At 32.5% G+C, this 22,792-nt stretch overlaps 1 protein-coding gene and 3 pseudogenes across 4 annotated transcripts; all 4 read right to left on the reverse strand.

Moving 5' to 3' along the window:
* Nucleotides 1–97: 97 nt before the first annotated feature.
* Nucleotides 98–2,552, reverse strand: LOC111278197 (cytochrome P450 86A22 pseudogene; annotated as a pseudogene). The gene is made up of 2 exons (XR_016329076.1): nt 442–2,552; nt 98–332 (listed from the first exon to the last, which is right to left on the reverse strand). The product of XR_016329076.1 is annotated as a cytochrome P450 86A22 pseudogene (transcript).
* A 5,801-nt stretch (nt 2,553–8,353) lies between these two features.
* Nucleotides 8,354–10,279, reverse strand: LOC111278207 (BTB/POZ domain-containing protein At5g41330 pseudogene; annotated as a pseudogene). The gene has a single exon (XR_016329077.1). The product of XR_016329077.1 is annotated as a BTB/POZ domain-containing protein At5g41330 pseudogene (transcript).
* Nucleotides 10,280–11,346: 1,067 nt separating this feature from the next.
* Nucleotides 11,347–14,527, reverse strand: LOC111318697 (uncharacterized; annotated as a pseudogene). Its single transcript, XR_016328949.1, has 2 exons — nt 14,045–14,527; nt 11,347–12,975 (listed from the first exon to the last, which is right to left on the reverse strand). The product of XR_016328949.1 is annotated as an uncharacterized LOC111318697 (transcript).
* A 3,782-nt stretch (nt 14,528–18,309) lies between these two features.
* LOC111287032 (ubiquitin-conjugating enzyme E2 5-like) lies at nt 18,310–21,951 on the reverse strand. Its single transcript, XM_022877202.2, has 6 exons — nt 21,756–21,951; nt 21,556–21,635; nt 21,021–21,135; nt 20,820–20,872; nt 20,569–20,697; nt 18,310–18,685 (listed from the first exon to the last, which is right to left on the reverse strand). The coding sequence occupies exons 1-6, from the start codon at nt 21,902–21,904 to the stop codon at nt 18,552–18,554; spliced, it is 660 nt and encodes a 219-aa protein (XP_022732937.2). The 5' UTR covers nt 21,905–21,951; the 3' UTR covers nt 18,310–18,551.
* Between the last annotated feature and the right edge of the window lie 841 nt (nt 21,952–22,792).

The following is a 22,792-nucleotide window of genomic DNA, read 5'->3' on the forward strand; positions in this document are numbered from 1 at the left end:
TTATCTCTGTTTTTAAATTCAGACAATAAGCCCCATAAATAATCAAATTTAAAAAACCAAAACTTGTTTTCATGGTAGAGAACAAAGAAGCACCAAGTACTGAAGCAAATGACTGTGTTATCATTTTCCAGTTATACAAATTTCAATCTTCGGGAGGTTAATATATAATTGGCTTTCAGTTTTTATTTCACTTGGAATAGTACATCTATAGATAAATTAAAACAAAGATAATTAATCTTCTAACTCTCGGCTTAGTGACAAAGTGGCTTTGAAGAAGGTATATGGACGGAAATTCTCGTCACCTCTTCTCCTTTTGTAAGAGCTTTGCTTTCCTTTAAACAAAAAATAAAAATAAAGATAATTAATATTATCTTGATTAATACTTGCTCCCTTCTTCATCGTGCATATCTATTAAAAAATTTCATCAAAATTAAAACATACCCTTGGGTCAGATGCCACTCCAGCTGCTCGGGCTAATCCCTAATAATTGCCATTAGCAGGAGAGTTTTTCACCAGCCTTGCTTATTTTTTCCAGGACAAGCTTCAGATTTCTTGGGTGCACGTCCATCAGGAGCCCAAATTTCATGAACAGTGTTAGCGAAATTTTCTGCTCCACCCGGTGGCCTGGCACCACTGTAAGCCTGTGTCGGAGCAGCACCGCCGCTGCTATTGATTTCATCTGCAGATAAGCTAAATCCTTGCCTAAACAAATTCTAGGACCGGCATTAAAGGAAACAAATCTATATGAATCTTTTGCCTCAAATTTCTTGCCATCTTCGGATAACCACCTTTCTGGCTTGAATTCTAGGCAATCTTCACCCCAGATGAATTTCATCCGACCAATTGAATAAATTGAGTATGTCACGTTTGATCCAGCAGGAACAAATGTTCCATTAGGCAAGACATCATCAGCGATTACATGTTTCGAGTCTTGTGGCACCGAAGGGTAGAGTCTTAGTGTCTCTGACAGTGCTGCCTTAAGGTATATCAATCGATCAACTTCTTCAAATACTAGGGGTTCGTCTACCCATTTGGACGTGTCGGCGCCACGGGTCTCCATTAGAACAGCGCAAATTTCGGTCACGATTTTCTCTTCTACGCTTGGATTTTGACTGACCAACCAAAAGAACCAACACAAGGCAACCGACGAGGTGTCACGTCCAGCTAGAATGAAGTTCAGTGCCACGTTTTTGAGGAATTCGTCTGAGTAGGATTCTTTTTTCTTCATGAAACGGGACAGCAAATCGTCGTGTGGGACCCCACCTTGATGCTGATTCACCAACTCAAGCTTACGTGTATTAATGATTTCGGATAAGTATTTATCCAGGTGTTGAAGGCTTTGGCTCAGCTTGACTTCCATCTCGAGCCGAAACCATTTCTTCAGCTTCCATATGATTTCAGGCAAAATAAAGCGTTGGAGCGTGGCTTCAGTGGCTCGATCAAAAGCCATTGCGAAGCCGTCCTCGGGAAGCCCAGGAGATAGTGTTTGAGGATCCTTGCCAAAAGTCAAGCCGCATATGTTATCGAAGGTGAGCCGAAGCAGGAGGTCCTGAAGATCAACCGACTTCCCCTGGAGTCGAGCCGTCTCAAGAATCGGGCAAAACCGATGCTTGATGGCCCGGCTAACCCACCGTGCCATGGCTTGGCGCAGCGTCCGGGTGGTAAATTCCAATGCGGCAGTCTTACGCTGAAATAGCCATGTGTCACCATCAGAATTGAAGATCCCATCACCTAGCAAATCATGAAACGCTGCCTGCCAAATAGGTCCCTTGGGGTAATTATCGAATCGGCCCTTCAAAATATGCTCCACGTTCTTAGGATCGCACGTGACAGTCACGAGACCTTGCTTCCGGGATAAAAATGGAATGGCGGCGATGCATGTCTGATACGTGCCACCGCACCCGCGGAGATTGTCCGCGATCCACTCATGCATGCGATGCGAGTTCTGGATAAGCCCTGGGAGGCTGCCCAATAGAGGCCAGACACGTGGACCATTGAGTGACCTTGCGATGAACTTGAACCATACTAAATAAGCTACTATGGCTAGTAAGATCATAAAAGCCGCCGATGCATCCATGTGATTAGCGACCACACCAAGTAAATTTGGACGTAAACAAGAAACTTCTAATTTCTTCTCTAATGCTGACACCAAACACAAAAAAATATTTACAGTTGTTGGAACATGAGTTTCAACTTTCAAGCTACTGATTCGTGAGCTCTTAGAGCAAAAATGGAGAAAAATAAATGGAACCCAGATCCTGTTTTGTGAAGAATGACTGGTTTTGTTTATTGGATTGTTAACAGGATCAAGGAATGTGGAGAATGGAAGGGGAAGGGAAGAAGGGAGAAGAGAACAGGAAGTCTGAGCGAATGGAAAAGAAAGAAGACAAAAGCGTTATATAGAGGGAAATAACACAGAAAGTCAGAAAACAAGAAATTAATATGGGCAACCAAATTTGTTAAGAATATCTCTCTCTCTCTTTCACATTGTAATTTCTCTCTTTCAGACTCCATTTTTATTTCTTTATTTGTTTTTACCTTTAGTTTTTATTTGTGCATGTATCACCTGATTAACTCAGCTTATAAACACACAGCCATTAATGGCCGACTGGGGTCGTTGAGAAATCATAAGAAAAAAACAACCCTACAAGAGAGACCTTTCACCAATTATAAAATTAACCCTCATTCACAAAACAAATAAAGAAAGTCATGAAAATTTTTGTGTTATTTCTGTCCCTGGAAAGGAAGGCCTCACCTAATTTTGCGGGAAAGAGCTTCTCCTCCTTTAATTCTACTATGGCGGCATTGAATGACGATGTCGACGTAAACAAGATTGGTTGAACAATTCTACTCCCTATATGCCTATACAGATTACATTATTTTCATATACATAAAATAGAAATTAGTATAGAATTTGTATAAATATTTTAAAATTTAATTCAATTAATTTGTATAATTACTTTAAAAAATTATAATTTTTTTATGCTTAAATTATGAATCTTTATTGTATCAAGTAAAAATAAAATCTATATAATTTTTTTTTAAAATTCGTATACATAAAATAATATTTATTATTTGTTTCTACATACTTTCTTTACATGCATAAAACCATGCATAGGGTTTAAGGTTTAGAGAAGTACTTAATCGGTTTTTTTTCCCTTTGGTTTTGACAGTATTATTTATTGCTGAAAAAATTGTTCTTCATCTAACTGGTTATGGTGTTAGTGAGCGGCCATACCTGCCTCTAAAAATCTCAATGGATAAGATATGGGTAGGATACAACATTTTTTTCTCTATTTTTAAAATTTTATATTATACCTCTTTTTACATTTATGTTCAACAAATATTTTAAATTTATTTCTATCAAACATCTTCGTGGGTATTTAATTGATATGAGTGATATCTATATTCATAGTTTTAAAAAGAAATAAAAACTTAAATTTTTTAAATTATTTTTTATTTTTATCTTGTATATTAAAATATATTTTTATAAATATATGTTAATATTTTTTAATAAAAATATATTAATTGTAATTAATCTAAAATAAAATTTATATTATTTAATAAAAAATTTTTAATATATAAATATATATAAGGTATAAGTACAATTACAAAACGGATATTATAGTATTTGTCTCCATTCTCATACTCAATAAAATTTTAAAATCATATTCATCCACATTCCGTCCTTATACTCATAATATAATATTCATCTTTTTCATTCAAATAAAAAATCAGATTTTTCATTGAATATAGATAAGATTAATATTTCTTTCTACATCAATCATTTCATTTGGTTAAACTCGAAGAATAAGATAAATTACGATGCATGAAAAGTGTATTACATTATTTTAGATTTATTTAAGGTTATCTTACTAATTTCCAAAAGTATATATTGACAAGAATTATTGCATTATTTTTAAATTTTAATTAATAAATTAATATTGGATGCATTAATTATATATAAATATTATATATTATCGATGAATCACTTTATTAATAATTAAAATTAAAAGTAATTTCAATTTTTTTTGGTCGAATTAAGAAAATTTTGATAATTTTAATTCCTGTTTCTTTGATTTAGTAATCGTTAGGATCTCATCACACTTTTAATGTGGTGTAATGAAGCTTATCATATTTTTAATTGAATTTAAACATCAATTTTAATAAAATTAAGTCAATATAAATATTTTATTAAATTTTATTTTAAACACAATTGTAATATTTTTTTTAAAATTGTAACTATAATAAATTTTATTATTAATTTTAATCTCATTATAATTAATCTCATCATTCACCTCGAGGGAGCGGAGACTTGAACTCCCAACCCAGATGTGATTAACGCAATCAAGGTGAGGCAGGACGGATAAGCAACATGATCTGTCTGACAAAACAATTTCGAATAGGACATATGTGACTTAAAGCAGTAATTTAATTAGAAACTTTGAGTACCCAATCCAACAATCATTTATTTTATCACCATTTTTTTCTTCTTTTCTTTTTTCCCCTTCTTTTGCTTCACTCAACTTGTAATCCAAACCCCTTTATTTACTCATACTTCTCTATGAAGGGACTTTTCATTTTGACTATGGATGCATGACCATCACGATCCACGCACACATCCATATATATATATATATATTTTTTTTTCTCTCTTTATTTACTTCATTGTACTTGTAATCCAAACCCCTTTCTGGACTCATATTTTTTTATGTAGGGATTTTTCGTTTGACTTTAAATGCATGAGCATCACGATCACACATATATACATACATATATATATATATGTATATATGAAAATACGTGAGGTAGACAGGGTTTGATAGGGTTTTCTTGGGTTTGAAGTTTTGAAAAAATATATTTATACCGTCGACATTAATGAATTTTAATGGGGCTTTTGAATTAGTGGTGGAGCAATGGAGATGTTATCGTTATTATTTATGACTTTTAATTTGATGAAAGGTCATGATAGCTCAAGTAGCCTTCCAAGTATCTAATGCTGCCAACTGTTTAACTTCTTTTATGATGATCGATGGAGGTTGCATTGTAAATTCAACCAAGTTTATGGTCTCTTTTTGCTGAAACACATTGTCTCATGATGAAAATAACATAAACCATCCTAGTATTTATAAATTCATTCATCTCCATATACGTGTTTGAGTCCTTAGCAAGAAAAATACTTTCAAAATGAAAAAGCTGTAGCTGCCAACTAAAATCACCCGTTGTCTTTGAATATATAATAAATCTCGAGTTTAGTTTAATTAATTTATATTATCTATCTGAAAAATTAACATTCAATAAATTTGAAATTTGAATGCTTCGCTTGTAACTTCTTTTTTTTTAAGCTTGGGCTGCGATTTTTTTTTTTTTATAAAAGAAAATTGTATCTATATTGTTCTTATACTAAAAAGATGAAATGCATCCCATTTCACATGGTGACTTTTCGAGGCAATTTAAAGTAACTAAGATGTTGAAGGGAGGATAAGCCAGCTGGCCCAAACTTGTATGGTTTCAGCATTTCAATGTCCTTATCATTTGCTAGGACGCAAATTTAACAGCCTTCGTCTATTTAAAGCATAAACCCACCCAAAACCACATACTAGCATTTAATGGCATCATGCCTTTTAGACAAAGGCAGGCTAGCTCCTGGACCACCCATGTTGGTTTGCAGGACGAAACCAGACTGCATCTTCAAATTAAACGAGCCCAGCTCATAGTTTTGTTATACATCATTGCCAATCACCTGGATTTCCTATGTCAAATCTTGGAAGAAAACAGATTCAAAAATTTTACCACAAATTCCAAATTCATGTAAATGAAATCAACAGCTAAGTTTTGGACTTAGATTTAGTTATTATAGGTTTCCACGGACTGTCCTGAGGCATTTATACAAGGTCAAAAGGAAACCAAAATCTACAGCTCTTAACTCACACAATTAATTAATCGACCAAAAATTAGTGTCCAACTGACTGTGGTGACAACAGGCATTGAGGGTACACCAAATTAGTACGGAATTTAAGATTTTTTTTAAAGTATACACTTATATATATATATATATATATCACCGAATTTATTAATTTTAATTATGGAAAGAATGTCCATAAAAAATTTTTTTCCTAAATTTTTTTTGTTTTTCAACTTTACTATTTGAATCCGCTGCACCGAGTTAAATGCTATAAAAGGAGCAAGTACAGCCAAAGTCTAAACAGTCAGCATCACGACCTGCTTACATAATCATGTTTGCAAATGAACGCTACAGCGACAACCTGACAGGTTTGACACAAATTCTTTCCTTGTCTGCCTTGTCTAGATTATAAGCCATAACTTCTTTGAGCTTTAGGAAAATTGTAGCTGCTCCTGCTGAAGCTGCCATTCTGAATCAAGTAAGCATGCATACTGAAGCTTACTTTAATAGTGTCATTGCCAAAAGGGCAACCCTTTAAGTTTAAACATCAATGCTGCCATTGGCAGACCGACAGGCCTGGTGTTTCTTCAGAATGCTACTTCTTCTGCCATAATGTGCTCTGACCTTCACAGAAATGCACATATTATGTCACTTTCGGTAAAAATGTTGTTGCCATATTTTGGAATAAATACGCTACACTTTGGGAAGTTACAGATTTGTGTCAGGCAATTGCAGGCTTAACTACCATATGAAGACATTCGTAGATTGATTCCTGAAATATCAAAAACTTATCCTCCAGGCTTAAGATTACAAAAATTATTTGATAATACTTGCATACTCCTACAATTTGTAAAGGGAGGAAATGTTGCAAACAAGTAAAGGGGGACGTGACGGGAAGCTCTCAAGTATTGAGTATAGCAGCAGGTGATGATAAACAGTGAAATAAGGTTGAATAGAGAGGAGAATAAGATTGAGGAAGGATCAAAGAAGAGAGAGTTGTTTTGGAGCTGCTAAAATAAAGTATCTACACAATTCAAAAAATCATAGATTATTATCTCGATCAAAATACCATCCAGTTTACAAGTCTAAAAATTCCAGAAGATTCAAAACCAATTTTCCCTTGTTCTGCTTAACAAAAGGTTCTGCTAAAATCATCCCATTCAAGGACCATGCTAAACAGTGTTTTATATCCTAAAATTTCATTGCTCTCTTGCACAAGAGAGAATAGCAGTATCACGAAAATAATTGAAGGGAAAAAACAAAAAAGAGAGAGGCAAACGATGTAGGGGATTTCAGTGACTATGACTTATCAGCATAAATCAATTAATCAAGTAAATGGATGTCAAAGCAAGCAAGGCTTTAATGTCAAACTGCTACTTCCACCAGCTTAACAATGACTTTGAAACATTATATCAGAATGGAGTTTCTGCATCAAGAAAGCTGTATCCTGATTACCAACAATGTCATTTTAAGGCTTTATTTCTGTTCAGAGCAACTTTTGATGATGAATTAAGTGCTCTCTTTTCCTATTCTTTAACCTCTCTGCTCGTTCATGATTTATCCAGTTTATGTTGCATCATTTTTATCTCCATCCTTCATCTTGCTTCTTTCTTAAAAGTAAATCTTAACAATCCTCTGGATTTGTGAATGTTAACTTCCCCAATTCTGAAGCATAGTTTTGCAGGTGATCATCGCGAAAATCACAACCATAAAAATCTTGTCTTTACATTCAAGTACAAAATAATTGGTTAAAGAAAAAGAAAGAAAGCGTAACCAGGTTGTGGCAGTGGAGATGAGAGAATTCTAATATGAGTTGGTAATTGGTAGAACTAGTGCGCTAGCCAAAGTCACTAGGAGTACTTGAAGTGTATGTTTGTCAGGACAGGATGCAGCAAAACAAAGGCAAGCACTGCAATCCCCCAACACTATCAATCCTCAAATGCCATGTAATGAACGTGCCACAGAAAAAAAAATATATATATATATATATATATATATATATCAACAGAGCATACGAGACCTGATACAAAGAGAAACAAAAGTTCTTGGTTCAAACTTCAAAGAATATGACGTAAAAATAGCTATTTAGGGCAATTACAGCTCAGAAGTTCCTTGCTACTTTCCCATAGCATGTTTCGACTTTCCAGTCAAGACTCTTCATCCTTGAAATCAATAACACAGGAACAAACCCCCCTTGGTCCATGGTATTTCGAAATCCACAAGAAAATCAAAAGCATCCAAATTGGCGTATAACAAGATATGATCGCGTCTTTCGTGAAAGCCTTGGTAATTCTTCCTCAATTTGGTCAAAAGAAAAAGAATAAACAAGGCCAGCTGAGAACTAGAAACAATTGAGTGAAAGGTGCAAAACTTCGGAATACCAAGAAACAAGATCCTAAACAACAAAAATAATACCAATTCACCAAAAATTTTGTATAGGGCGTAAAATTAATACACTAAACAGCAAAGCCGAGCTTCTTCTCATTTATGATTCAATATTACAGTATCAATAGTTGATACGAATTCAATCACCAAGAACCAAATATATAAACAATCACAAGGTACAAGACAGTCCTATTTACAAAAGTATAAAACTAGACACTAACTTATGAAATAGTTTACTGACTCGTAGATTGATCAATATTTGTCCTATGCAACATCTAACCAAAGGTTTCGAAGATCAAAAACCTCTTGTCGAACCCTGCCAAATCTCTACAGCTTGCTGGTCCTTCCGGGTCACAAACATCTTGTTCCCACCAAATGACAAGTTGTTTATCCTCAAGCCTCCTTTATCATTCACTCTCCCCATCAAATTCTTCCTAAAGACCCTTTCTTTCAATCTACCCTCACTACTCTTCGCCGAACCCATCACAATCTCCGACCACAACTCAATTTCCCCTCCTTTACTACAAAACACTTGATTACCATGGCTCTCAATTTTGCACCCAGACCCTACTTTCTTCCCATTAGCCACCCTCCTCCTATCCGCAAGACAAATCCATGGACTATTATCATTTCCATCATCATTCACACTCCCTAAAATTCTTAAATCCGCATAAAAAACCTCCCCAGAATTCACTCCAACCTTAAAAATCGCATTCAAATTATCCGAAACGCAAACATCCGAAAAGCAATCAACTTTCTCCTTCAATTCAAAAACCACATTACCAGATCTTATATCCCAAAACTTAATATTACCTGACACACCCGATAGCCCGCTATGAGACCCGGATGCCATAAGTAACCCGTAACTCGAAACCCATCTCAGCTTTGTAGCAGGGATGGCTGAATCAAGATCAGCCCCGAAAATCTCATTATGACCAATCTCGGTAACAGGGTTCAAAGTATTCATATCATAAACCAGAATTGAATTGGAGTTTCTCCTACTGGATTCGAAACTAGTAAACAAGAATTCGCCTGATGAACCAATAGCTTGAACCGTGGAACCGGACCGGGTCACATTCTCCCAATTGAGAACTTGTTTGATGGATCCATTTTGGAGATCGAGAATCTGGAGTCCTGAGAAGTCGGTTGCACCGGCCGCCGCGACATCCGGGCATATTGCAAGTAAGGAATCAACGGCTGTGAATTGGGTCAAAATCGTTGACTTTCTTGTCAGCGACCAATCGAAAGACGTGATCTTGCTACCGTGGGAAACATGCAAGGACCCAAATGGCGTCGTGGCAATCGCGGAAGGGGAATCGCGACCGTTCAAGGGTAACATGGAAGATTTTTTAAGGGCAAAAGCGTCAAAGTGGGACGGATTGGTCAAAGAGCTGGTCAAGAGGGACTCAAGGCCGTAGAATCTAGATTCTTCGATGAGGTCGCCCAGGTCAAAGTCTTTGACTTTAGAAGGAATGGTACCGGTTCGGAGGAGAGAGAGGAGGAGAGAAAAGTAATCGGGGTCTTTGTCGACAAAACGGTTGGACGTCGTTTCTGCAAGTTGAAAAAGGAGGGATTTGGAGCCCGCTTGGGTTAAGGTTTGTTTGGTTGATTGGAAAATTTGGCCGCCGACATTGATCGTTACAACATTGCCGTTTAACTCCGGTTCTGTTTCCAAACACTGCATTGCAAATGATGGCATAATTTCAATGAATTTCGGAATTTTAAATTCCACAATTGACACGAGAAAAAAAAAAGCTTAAATTTTTGAGAGATAAGAACCCAGAAAATGTTCAGTTTTCGCTGGATTTCAGATATATATATATATATAGATAGATAGAGAGAGAGAGAGGAACCCTAATTTTGTTGGAAGAAAGGGAGAATTGGGCAAAAAGACTATTACAAGAAAGGGGATTTTTTCAGGGGTTTTAAAAAAGGTCAAACTCAAACCGTCAAAGAGTTACGTTTGGCTTTAGGGTGACAACACTGACTGAAATCTCAGCTTGGATGGAATAGATATTTAAAAGGATATAATAGTAATTTTAAACTTAAATTTATGATAATGACTATCTATTTGGTTATTTCTGTAGAAAAAGGGGGAGAAGAGAGAGAGAGAGAGAAAGAAAGAAAGAGATTACTGTTTTGGTTTTTTCTTTTTCTACAGGAGAAGAAATTTTTTCACCATTTAAATAATAAATGCGGGATCTTAAATACTGGTTTTTTTCCTATTAAACAATAGTTTTATACCGTTAGATTAAGTTCGTTTGTTTGGTTTCTTTAAAGAAAAACATTGGTTCTTGTTTTGGCTATTTGTGATTGTTCGTTGGGTGCAACAATGTTGGAATTTTAGAATTGATGACACTGATTTGGTTCCTTCAAAGAGTTCAAGCTGGTTTTGACTGATTTTTTGACGCCAAACAAAGATGTTGCTTAACTATTTTGTAGAGAAGCAGATTCCATGCATCACAAGCATGGATGTTTGTATTAGAAAATTTTTGTCCAAAACCTTACTCCAGTCAAAGCATAATTCCATGGGATTAGTCATCACCTGATCCATAATATTACTTAAATATTGGTCATTGAAATCTAAGATGATTTTATAGCTTTTTCGTTACTTTTTATAATTTTTTTTTAATATTTTTAACTTGTTTTATATCCGTTGTAACAATTTTATTATTTTATATGTTTTTATGGTAGTTTTGGTATGCATAATATATAAGATACCTCAAAATACTGGATTATTTAACGTAACCTTGATCAAATTTTTAGTATCACTAGACATGTTTATTGTTTCGGAAAACAAAAATTACGAGCGATGTGTAATGTTATATAGGCTTGTGGCAATGAGTCCATCGATAAGAGTGGCTTCTAGGTTTTGTGCGGACTCCGAACAGCCCATCAGCCCATACTGGTTTGGCAAACAACTTTCCTCTCAGCCTTTGCTTTTTGGTCACTCATTTCTTCCTCGGGTAAATAGCAAAAAACATTTTAAGGACAATTACCACAAGAGTAGAATCTCAAGTAGACAATAATCATCATATATTTTTCTTTAACTCGACTTCTATTATTATTATTATGGAGATAAAAAAAAATTGCAACTACTGAAATTTAATTTCTGACCCGCTGAAAGTTATCTCTTAACGTAATTACCTAAACTAATTAAGTTAAATTTTGAGTTCAAATATAATACATGTTTAAACATCAGAAACATTCCTATAAAACCCTTTTTTAGTCAGGAAGCATTCAAAAACAGCCTTCATTCATTGCCAGTCATGCAATATGCTATATGAGTCAAAACCCTAAAATTATATATAATTTGATTGAATAATTGCGCTCTGTTGCTGTCACCAAATTGTTTGAATCCCCAAAGGCACACCTAAATTCTTAAAATGATATGGAAATCAGAAGGCATCTACTAAAATGGATACCAGTTAGCTCAAACCTGGCTGCATCATGGGGAAAAAGGACCAATTCCTGGGTACACCATCGTCCTTTCCAGTTACCCTGTCATTGGCCCACCAATCAGAACTAACAATAGGCTTATGGGCATCACGTCCCTCAACATTATCAAAATTGAATTCTTTAGTTGACCCGAGAGTGATGGATTGATTCTTATGGTGCTGTGGTTCGCCTTCCCTATCTTCTGGAGCTTTCTCTGGTTTTTCATTGGATGTTTCACCAACACGACATTCATAATCATCCACCACCTTAGTAGCATTTTCTACTTTCTCTCTTGTGCTTCATTATATAGAGATTCGGACACAGTCTCTGATAGTGTTTCTGTGTCCGTCTCCACACATCTTACAACTTTTTCAATAGTCAACTCAAATGAAACTCTATGATTAACTGCAACCTGACCAGCTTGCTTTTCTCTACCCAAATGCGGATGTGACGCAATTTCAGAGACCTGATGATCCAGAAGAAAACAATTGCGAGGTGTGGACCTTGTAGCATCTGGGCTTAAAATGCCAGGACCATGATGTGATCCACATTCACAGTTGGCAAGCTTATCAAGGTTCATGAGCTTGGGAGGGTCACCCATTTGAAACTCAGGAAAGTGTAGACCAGCAGCAAACTCACCATCAGGGAAAGGAGATGAGGTGCCAGAACCTGAGATGCCTGAGCTTGGTGAGATCAGTTGGCCAACAGGGCTCCCAGGATGAAGTTGATAAGACTGAAATTCATAGTGGGATATTGGGAATCTCAGTCCAGCCTCTCCATGCTGGAAGTTGGGGCAAAGCAACTGAGCAAATGGCACCTCATGCGAGGAAGGCGTAGTTAAGTACACTGACTCGGGAGGGGGACTAAAGGGAGCGGTTGAAGGTTCGGGGGTGAATGTTGAGAAAACAGGTGGTGAAACTGAGTTTCATGAGCATGAGGGCCAATTGCAAAAATAGAAGCATGCCCTGGAGAGTAAATACTAGCAGAAATAGAGGTGAGAGACACTAAACCAGCTGGAGACTGCATAGCAGAGGGGAGTTCAGAAGGAAGGAAAGATGCAGGAGATGAGGGTGGCGCAAACAAAGGAAGTACCATGGCCGGAGCTTGGGTTGGATTTTCAGCAGCAGGCACATTAATACCGGAAGCAATAGTTTCAGAAACAAGTACAGCGGAACCAATTCGTTTTTTTTCTGTTTGTAAGATCCAAAACACCAATAAATACTCCAGTAGCCACCACGTGTTCTCTTCTGAATGTCAACAAATTTAAGATAAAATGAATTATACGGGAAATTATACTAAGTTCTTATGTAGCCAAAAAGAAATCAAATAATTGACAAGACAATTAATTACTTGATAACTTTTGTCTTAAAAAGACATATTACACCAATAATGCGACACTGCCTCATTGAAGATTTACCAAAGTGTATCAGGTAATGAAACATAATAAAGTATTCATGCTCAAAACTTATTGGACAACAGCAATTCAACGTTTTGGCAGAAAGAGTATGAGCATGCTGCTATTTTTTTCCTTTTGGAAAGCTTTTAACATATTAGATACCCCAATTTAATCCATCTTATTACCATGTAAGTTGAGGTCAAGGTGCAGAAGCACTTCCCACCGTTTGTTTAAGTATTTCGGAAGCTTTTCCTGTGTGTTTATTAACTATTCTTCAACTAGACCTCCAGTACAATGGAAATCATATCCATAGACAGAATATAGCAGTTTCCATTATTCAAAGCCACTAATTATCCACCTTGAATTTGGATGTTGAAATGAGATTAATCTGATCTTAGCCAGCTAAATAGAATGTACAGAAGTTTCTAGTTATCCAAAAAATTATAATGGAGAAACCATATATATTGATAAACACTGTTTCATCAACACAGACTATCCCTAGATTCCTGAACTGCCAAGCTCAACAGGTAAAAACCCTGCATGATTGAACTTGAAGTGCGAAAAATTAGTTACAAAAGCAAAAACATCAACTTCTAAATCTAACCACATGCTACAGTTAAAGACTCTTGGAACAAGTCAACCTTCAATAAATCTAAGCCTAAAATCACAACGATTTAACTTAAGCCTAAATTTGATTAAAGATAAAAGCTCACTAAATCACCATTACATAATCAAAGAACAAAAAAAATCAAATCATGCAAAAACAGATCACAAAATGAATAACAGAGAAACTTAAAACACGTCCGAAACTCAAACAAATTGAATTAAATTCAATTAAAACAATCACATCAAAGAAAACAAACAGAAAACTAAATGAAACAGAATTTTAAAATAATATATTAAGAAAATAAAAATTTTACCTGAACCGTAGCTTGTGGAACACGATTCTCAGCTGATGCGATCGTGTTAGCAGCAGTATGTATGGCCTCCAAAGTGTTATTCATAGCTCTGGATTCTCCATTTGCGCTTCTCATCTCTGCTTTTCCTTTTTCTTTTTCTCGCGAAACAACCAGCTCGAACTTTCTTCCCCTTGAAAAATGTCAAATTTCCTCCAAAAAAAAAAAAACCGAGAGAGAGAAGAGAAACGAATGAAGCTGTGATTTATAGAAGAAGCTTCCGCAGTGAAATACTGAACCAGAAATGATAAAAAAAAAAAAGTAAATCCCTTTTTATAATTATTATATTATGTAACTGAGAAATTCAAAAAAAAAAAAAAAAAAACATTGTTTGTGTGAAATATGTGTATAAGCAAAGGCCTTTGAGGTCAAACACGACAATGACTTGATTTTCTATAAATTATACGTGATTATCGAAAAAACCTGATTTTCTATTCATTTTATTTATATACCCTTCTCATTCACTTATATTTACTATTGTGATTATTCTAGAAATGAGTTTTTTAATTTGGTTGGAGAATAAAAGGTGAAAAAAGTTTTTAAAAATTAGGAAAAAATCATTTCTCTAATTTTAGGTGAAATCTGTTTTTCCCAACTTAATTGAACATATACCCTTATTTTTATCCAATAAGTAAAATTGGTAACTACGATTTTTACAATAAAAATATATAGTAATATAGAATTTTTTTTATCTTAAATTTTTTTATGTTCAGTAATCACTTTGATTCTAATTAATTTAAAATCGAAATGAATCAAATTTTATAAGAAGATAAATTCTTTTAAATTTATATTTTTTATTCACAAAATTTAAAATTAAAATTTTACTTAAAAAAATTAAATTTATTATCACTCGAATTAATAAATATTTGTTAAATTTTGAAATAATGTTAAATTTTTTTTAGGGTAAAGAGGGTAGTTTAGTCAAATGAAAGAGACAATTACAGCCATCACAAAATTATTTTTGAGACGTTATTTTTTTACAATGTTATCACATTTTATCTAAATTTATCATTTTTCATGGATGATTTTAAGATTTTTTATTTAATTTAAAATTTAAAATTTTATATATTATTAATAAATCAAATAATATTATTTTATTAATAATTTTTTAAAAAATTAAAATTATATATATTTATCTTAAAAATTAATAAAAATTTATATTCAAAACAATATTATTTGATTCTCATCAATTTAATTAATTCGTGTGGATTATTTAAAATATTATTTTAATTATTGTTTTAGTACGAAGGAAATTAAAAAAAAAAAAAAGAAAAGAGGAGGTTGATTTGGTCTCGTTGTAATAAAGTGTTTTGTAAAGCTGTGCACGTGTGCACATCCACTTCTTGATGGCTTTCGTTGGCAGCACTTGCACAATAATTGGGCAAGCAAGCGAAGAAGGGGTCCCATCGGCTTTCCTCTAAAATTCTTAAATTCTTCCCCTGGCCAGGCCTTTACCCGCCAATTCAACAAACTCCCACTATTTGTCCTATCTCTCATTTCCCTCTTCCCTTCTCACATCCTCTTTAAGAAAATTTTTATGCCCACAAAATTTTGCTCATCTCACTTAAACGAGACCTTTTCCCTTTGACATTTGGATTTCTTTTTTAACGAATTATCTCCCACTCTTTTTTTTCAATGTTTAGGAGCTGTTAAAATCTTTTAATTAATATAAATTTGATTAAAGATTTAAATGATATATTTATATTCATAAATTATTTAAATTCAATTCGAATAATATTTAAATCTATCTCAATTATTATTGAATTTATTTCGAGTTTGAATAGATTGATTTATTGAATAAATTAAATTTAAATATTATAATATTCAATTAAAATAATTTATGTGTTTAATCAAATTTTTATATTTTAATTATTTTAATTAAAATTATTATTTTATTTATATATGTATTTATCAATTTAAGCTTAAATTTGAATTTTAATATAAATAATAAAATTTGAAATCGAATATAATAATTGAATTTTTTTATTTTATAAATAAATTTAATCTAATTAATTCAAATATTTCGATTTTTATCTCAAGTGAAATTCAAATTTAAAAATTAAAATTTAATTAAACTCATACCAAATTTTAAATAATAAATTTTAAATCAAAATTTAATTTAATTTTTTCATTGCATGAATTTAACTTGACTCAATTACATTTACGAACTCAATACCTATTAAGTCAATAAGATCTTTCAGATGAAATTAATTAAACCATTTTAAAAAGTAAAAATCCTGAAGACTTGAAAATTCTTGCTCTTTCTTTAAACCTTGTAAATTTTAATCTCAAAATGTCAATCTAACATTGTCATTTTATTATAAAAGATTGTTAAATAAACAGCCTAACCGTTTTAATAATTTATTTTTTAAGATTTGGTTTGATTATAGATTTTTTTAATTACACTTGTTAAAATAATTTTATATTTAGCTCTTATCTAAAACTTAAATTAAGGAATAATGATGAGCCCTTTTAAAGATTTGAATAAATAATTTGCAAACCATAATTTCCATAACATACAGCAGAAGAGCCGTTTTTAATCTTATTTGAATCTTTAAATTAGATTTTTTTTCACCATGTGTATGCTACCTTCCGGCCTTGTCTTTAATCTTTTTGAAATCCATGCCCCATGGTTCCCTTTCTTCATGCTCTCCAACCTCCACCGATAGCAGGAAAAGTGCCTTTTGGTTGTTAAACTGTAGCTTGCTTTGACACCTCGCATGTATGATTTTCACTATAACACTAATACTAGATTTCACACTAGGGGACTATTGGGGTGATCTTTACCTTTCTTTTTCATTGCTAAAGGGCTTTACTTACTTTAAAATTAAATTAAATTTAATAATTTAAAATATGATATAATGATATAAAGATAATACGTCTTTAAATTTTATCAATAATTATATATAAATTTTATTAAAATTAAAAAATTATATTTTATATTTTTATATTAACATAAATTATGACATTTAATTTTTATATAAAATATAATATAAATACATAAATTTTAATAATTTATATAATACGAATACACGAATTATTAAATTTAAATAATTGTATATTAATTTGTTAAAAACTAACCTAATATATACGGGGAGAATTAAGCCTCGCTGAAAAATGTAAGGTAAGAGTGAACCAAACATTTGAGCCGAAAAGCCAAAGCCCTAGTTTGGAGCAAGCACAAACATGCAGGATCATGATCCTATATGGAAGCATGATTGCGAAGTCATGTCATTTTGTGATTTCCCAATTATTTTGGACCCTTTTAAGTCAACCTTTTAGATCAAACAAAGGCAGAATTAATTCTCTCGTATAATCTTTTACTGTCTGACAATCGTATTCTCTTTTCTTTTCAACGGTATTGGGTGGGCAGATTTGAAGAGATTTTTGAAAAAAAAAAAAAAAAGTCATTGCATTCTATAGATGAGTATGAAACTTGATTATCACAAAATTTGGCTTAGGATATTTTTATTAGAGAATTCTCAATAATCTTGAACAATTCTTTTCCTTTTTCCATATTTCCTTCATTTGATTTGGTCTATCTTTCTCACTTATAAAAAAAAATATATATTGCATATCTTAATATCATATTTCTGGACTAATTTTTCACGATTAGATATATAAATTAATCGAATTAAATTTTAAATTTATATATATATATATTATCTTTAATGATCGCATATAATGATAATAACAATTTAAAACAAAAATTATATCTATTTGAGTGTGATATTATTAAATATATGCAAATACATATGTATCTTTTTATATAAAATTCTCTTCAAATAAAGTAAGTACCAATAGATCATTTCCAATATCTCTACAAAAAATCGAACATCTTCAAGTATATTAACTACAACAGAATTCTGGAAAAAGTATGTAATAAAGCTCAAGAGATGATGATGAAGATAAAGATTAACTCAGACAAGACTTCTGAAAGTGAAGGGAAAGGTGAATAAAGAAAGAAAAAATGTGTAATTTGAAGTTTGAGCCCCTCATAGATTTTAGCTACAAAGTGGGACCCAAATTAGGGGTACTATTGTAAAATCCTAAATCTAGATTAAATGGCATTTAGGTTAAATTTGGATGTAACTGCATTTTCATTAAAATACAATTAAATTTTAAAAAATTTTCGTGAAAATCAAATGAAAATGAAAATTTAATGAGTTGCATTTGATAAAGTTTAATGAAGGATTTGCATATCTAAGATGTGAATGCATTTTCCTGGGTGGACAAGGACTCTCGCATGTATAAAGTTAAATTGATGTGAGGGGCAGGAGCATTACCAATCTGCTTTTTAGTCTCAACAGTGGATGAATATTTGAAATATTAGACAACAGTGAAATAATTTACACAACATTCATGGAAAATAAAGACAGAAAGGGGGGCAGGAATTTTTCAATATGCCCCCAGTTTTGTCCAGTTCAAATTTTCCTGGAGATGAATATCGTGTACGGCACAGACATTCTCTTTAAGGATCAGGTTTTCCAGCAATATCCTCATCATCCGAGGCAGCATATTCATCTTCAGTTAGCTCCTCATCACTGGACTTGTCCTCTGCCGCTGCACCAATATCTTCTGGCTTGGCATATTTCTCACAATATTCTGGAAAATGAATAAAAAAAAATCATAAGCATTGCAATGATTGCATCCTTGAAACGACATTGAAAGTAGGACAAGCAATGAATGTTGCTACAGAAGTAAAATTGCGGATCACACTTTGAAAGAACCATATTTGTAATGCCAGTAAAATTTTTTGCATCTTGTCTAGGATGATAAAGCCGGTTTGCCACAAACTTATTACTAGTAAGCTGTATTGATTAAGATCTGTGGAGAAAATATTTTAAACAAGAACTGAGAAAGTAGGTGAAATGGCCACCACAAATAGGTCAAGTGGGTCTATTGCCAGCTATTATTTATCCTATTTTGACTGAAAATGGCCTACTTTTAAAGCTGCAACCTCCCCTTTCCAACAACAAACAGAAAAACTTCTGAACTCTATCACACTCTCTCTAATCCCATATCAAAAGAGTAGCCAAATTGCAAACAAAGGACTGCCAATGACAATAGATAACAAGCTTCAGCTTTGGTCTCTTCAAGTATTGGTAAAACAGTTGGTAGGATTGCAATAGGAGTCTATTGATACTAATGACTAACAATAAATTTACAGCAATTTTAATACTTTATGTCATCTATGTCATACAATACTATTAAAATGGGTTATCTCACATCTAATAAATATCCAATTTCCTATAGTCCTATATTCAAGTTGGGCCTCTCCATTTACAGCCAATTGGTTTTAAGTTGGATGTTTAACAAGTACCACCTCTGCAAAGAAACTCAAAATCAACTCTTCCTTGGGTAGTAAATGAAATCACAGACAAGGAATTCTTTCTGAAACACAGATGTCCGACAAAGCAATTGGAAATAATCTTTGCAATCCATAGGGTGCTAATTTTCATAATCACTAAGAAAGGTAACTCATCCCTCCATGTTCTTACACGGCTGCACCAATTGATATATTTGCTATTGCATTATCTCTAAGAAAATATTTCTACTCTTGGTCCAATCAAAGCACCTCAAGGTTTACAGTGCATGTATTTTCTTTAAAATCAAAACCTAGAAAGAATCAAAGATTTTCCAATTTCAAAGAACTTTAAGTCACATTATGTACCCTATCCACCTGCCTCCAATCTTGCAGAAGATGAAATGAATACATTTTCAAATGGTCAAAAAAAGATTAAAACATTCCACTTGATTTCAATTTGTATGATGACTATTCTAAAGTAATTTGCAGGTAACTAAAAACACCAAATAGAAACAGAACCTGCTTGCACTTATAGCTAGGATATGATAACTTGAAAAGAAAAAGAGAATGATCCACAAGTATCACTTCAAATGGTACGAACAGAAGAAAAAAAAAGGTGTTCATGGCTAGAAACACAGATTAGCAATGTTGTGAATGCATAACAATGAAATGTTGGTATAGGCCGAGCAATTTTCAAACATCAAGGTCTACAACCGTTACCAACCATTTCACCTAAATGGAATAAAGCACGTAAGAATACAAAATTGTGCTGCCAAGGCGGTTAGAAACTAAAGCTAGAACTAGTTTAGACTAATGATGACGTTCAAGATTGGTGTTGCCTACTTTAGACTAATAATGAAGTTCAAGATTGTTGACAACTCAATAAAATTGCCGTTACTCACTAGTCAACTGAGTACAAATTAAACTGAGTAAGTAGTTATGTGCTACTTATAAAAACAAATTTTGTGCCCCCAACATATGAGATTTATGACCTCATGTAATTTCTTTCAAAAACACAGGTAGTCAAGAAAATTTCTTGTAAGCTCACTGCTGCCCGACTTTCGCTTAATTGACCTTAGAAAAGCAAGAAATCCTGATAAATACCTTAACTTTTGAGCTGGGCATTCTTAAGAGAAAGAAATGCATAAATAAACTACAAACGCTTGTGCAGAAATGCTACCTTTCACTTTTTGTTCATAGGCTGTACGATCGTGCATCATAAGAGCAGCAGCTTCTCCATTCAATGGATCTGATGGGTTGGGATACAAAAGAAGTTGAGGAAGAAACACTTCAAACACATTTACTAGATCTGAAATAGAACAAAAGGGTGGAAAAAAAAGAAGTTAAATTGATTTTCAAGTTCTAAGAGTAATAGAAATGCATTCTTAAAACAAGAAAGAATGAGGAAAAACAACAATGTGCAAGGTTTACCAAACATGGGGCTCCAAGTCTGATTGATGACATCCAAACAAACTGAGCCAGACCTGAAACTCATAGTTCGAATATATTTTTATTACTGATAACAGCCATTTAAAAGTCAAAACCAGTTACTCATTCTAAATTACCTCATACAAGTTAATACCGCCGGTAAAAGAAAGCTAAAACAGCCGAATTTAACATCCAAAAACTTACATTTCATCAACATTTGGGTGGTAGATCTTGTTTACAAAGCCAATTGATGGAGATTTATATGGATAAGCATCTGGTAGATCCACCTTTATCTTCCACACACCACCATAATAAGGACCTGTCATATTCCATATTAGACAATCCATGAGAAGGGGAAAAAAAAAAAAAGAATCACCCTTATTTGGCTCTAGTCTAAAAATACCCAGAAGCAAAATCTATCAACAAACACTATCCTCATTCAGAAAATTCAATGAACTAAATAAATAAAAGGTGGAAGCTCAGATATGAACAATAATTAAAATAACACTTAGATAAATATTAATCTTCAAATATCAAAATAAAAAAAATAAAAAAAACCAATAACAATTACCAGACGGTCAACATACTTCCAAGGAAAAAAAAATTGAACTTTCGAGATGAATGAGAAAAACCAAGAAAGAAAAGATAAAAGAAAATGAAATTTTTAGCAGAAGTAAAGAGATAGATCATGGAAGTGAATGAAAAAATAAAGAAGAAAAGGGTACGAAACGATCTTTACTGTCATTTGGTCCATTGAATTGAACATAAAATTCTTGCATGCCATCATTGATCATCTCCACCTTGTAGTCACTCATCATCCTAGTAAAAATCAATCCAACAAAAAAACCAAAAAAAAATTAAAATCAAATTAACAAAGACAAAGATAACATAAAGAAATCTTTTTAATGTTATTTGGGAACAAAAAAAAAATGCATTCACAGTTTCATCAAGTCCATATCTCGGCGTTTGCTTGGAGAAGACATTTTTCTCTTCTTTTTTTTTTTTTCTTTGGGATTCTTCAGAGGAAAAAAAGAAGAGAACTGAGATTTCTTCACAAAGAAAAGCCACCCCAAAAGTAGTTCAGACATCCATGAGTGAATCCAGGAGCTTATATATATATATATATATAGACTAGAAAAGTACCCGGCTTCGCTCGGATCACAATTTAATTAAATATAAACAAACAATAAATATTTATAAAATAATATCTCCAGTGAATAAAATCAAAATGTTCATTCAAATGGAACCAGCCATATTAATGTATAAATTAAAAAATAAAACTTAATTTCTAATTATACAAAACAAATACTTTATACTTTTACAACATATTGAAACATAAAAAATTAAACTAAAATATAATTATTTGGATTTGATTAATATGTATTTATAATATTTAATAGATATATTAAATTTAAATAACATTAATCATTAAAAATATTAGTCCATAATTAATTAAATTCATAAATATTATATATTCATGAATAATTAAATTCATAAATAATTAGATTCATGTAATTTAAGTTTGATTCATAATTATTTATCTTACTCAATAATATAAATGAATTTAAACTCAAAATATTAAATGTAAATGACACTAAATACGAAATATATCTATTTCTAATTAAATAAGTTTGTGGATACTATAAATTTATGAATAATTAAGTGCATTGATAGTTAAATTCATGTAATTTATAATATAAAATAAAATAAATCAATGAATAATATTCATGAACCCAATTAATTGCAAAATTTATCATCTTTGTATTATATCTCATTCAATTCAATACAATCTTGTTTTATAATTAAAGACATGTGTCATTCAATTAAGCATATAAATTGATCAAATGTCATTGCTAATAATTATTTTTCCTTTCCTTTAAGATTTTTTTTTTCTTTTTGGGTAATTTCATTACATTTTAGTTTCTATTTTTGTTGAAAGTGAATTATTCTTCTAAATAAATAAATAAGAAAAAAAA

The sequence above is a fragment of the Durio zibethinus genome, chromosome 17, assembly GCF_047325235.1.
Source record: "Durio zibethinus cultivar Kanyao isolate XHJ-2024 chromosome 17, ASM4732523v1, whole genome shotgun sequence".
Lineage (NCBI taxonomy): Eukaryota > Viridiplantae > Streptophyta > Magnoliopsida > Malvales > Malvaceae > Durio > Durio zibethinus.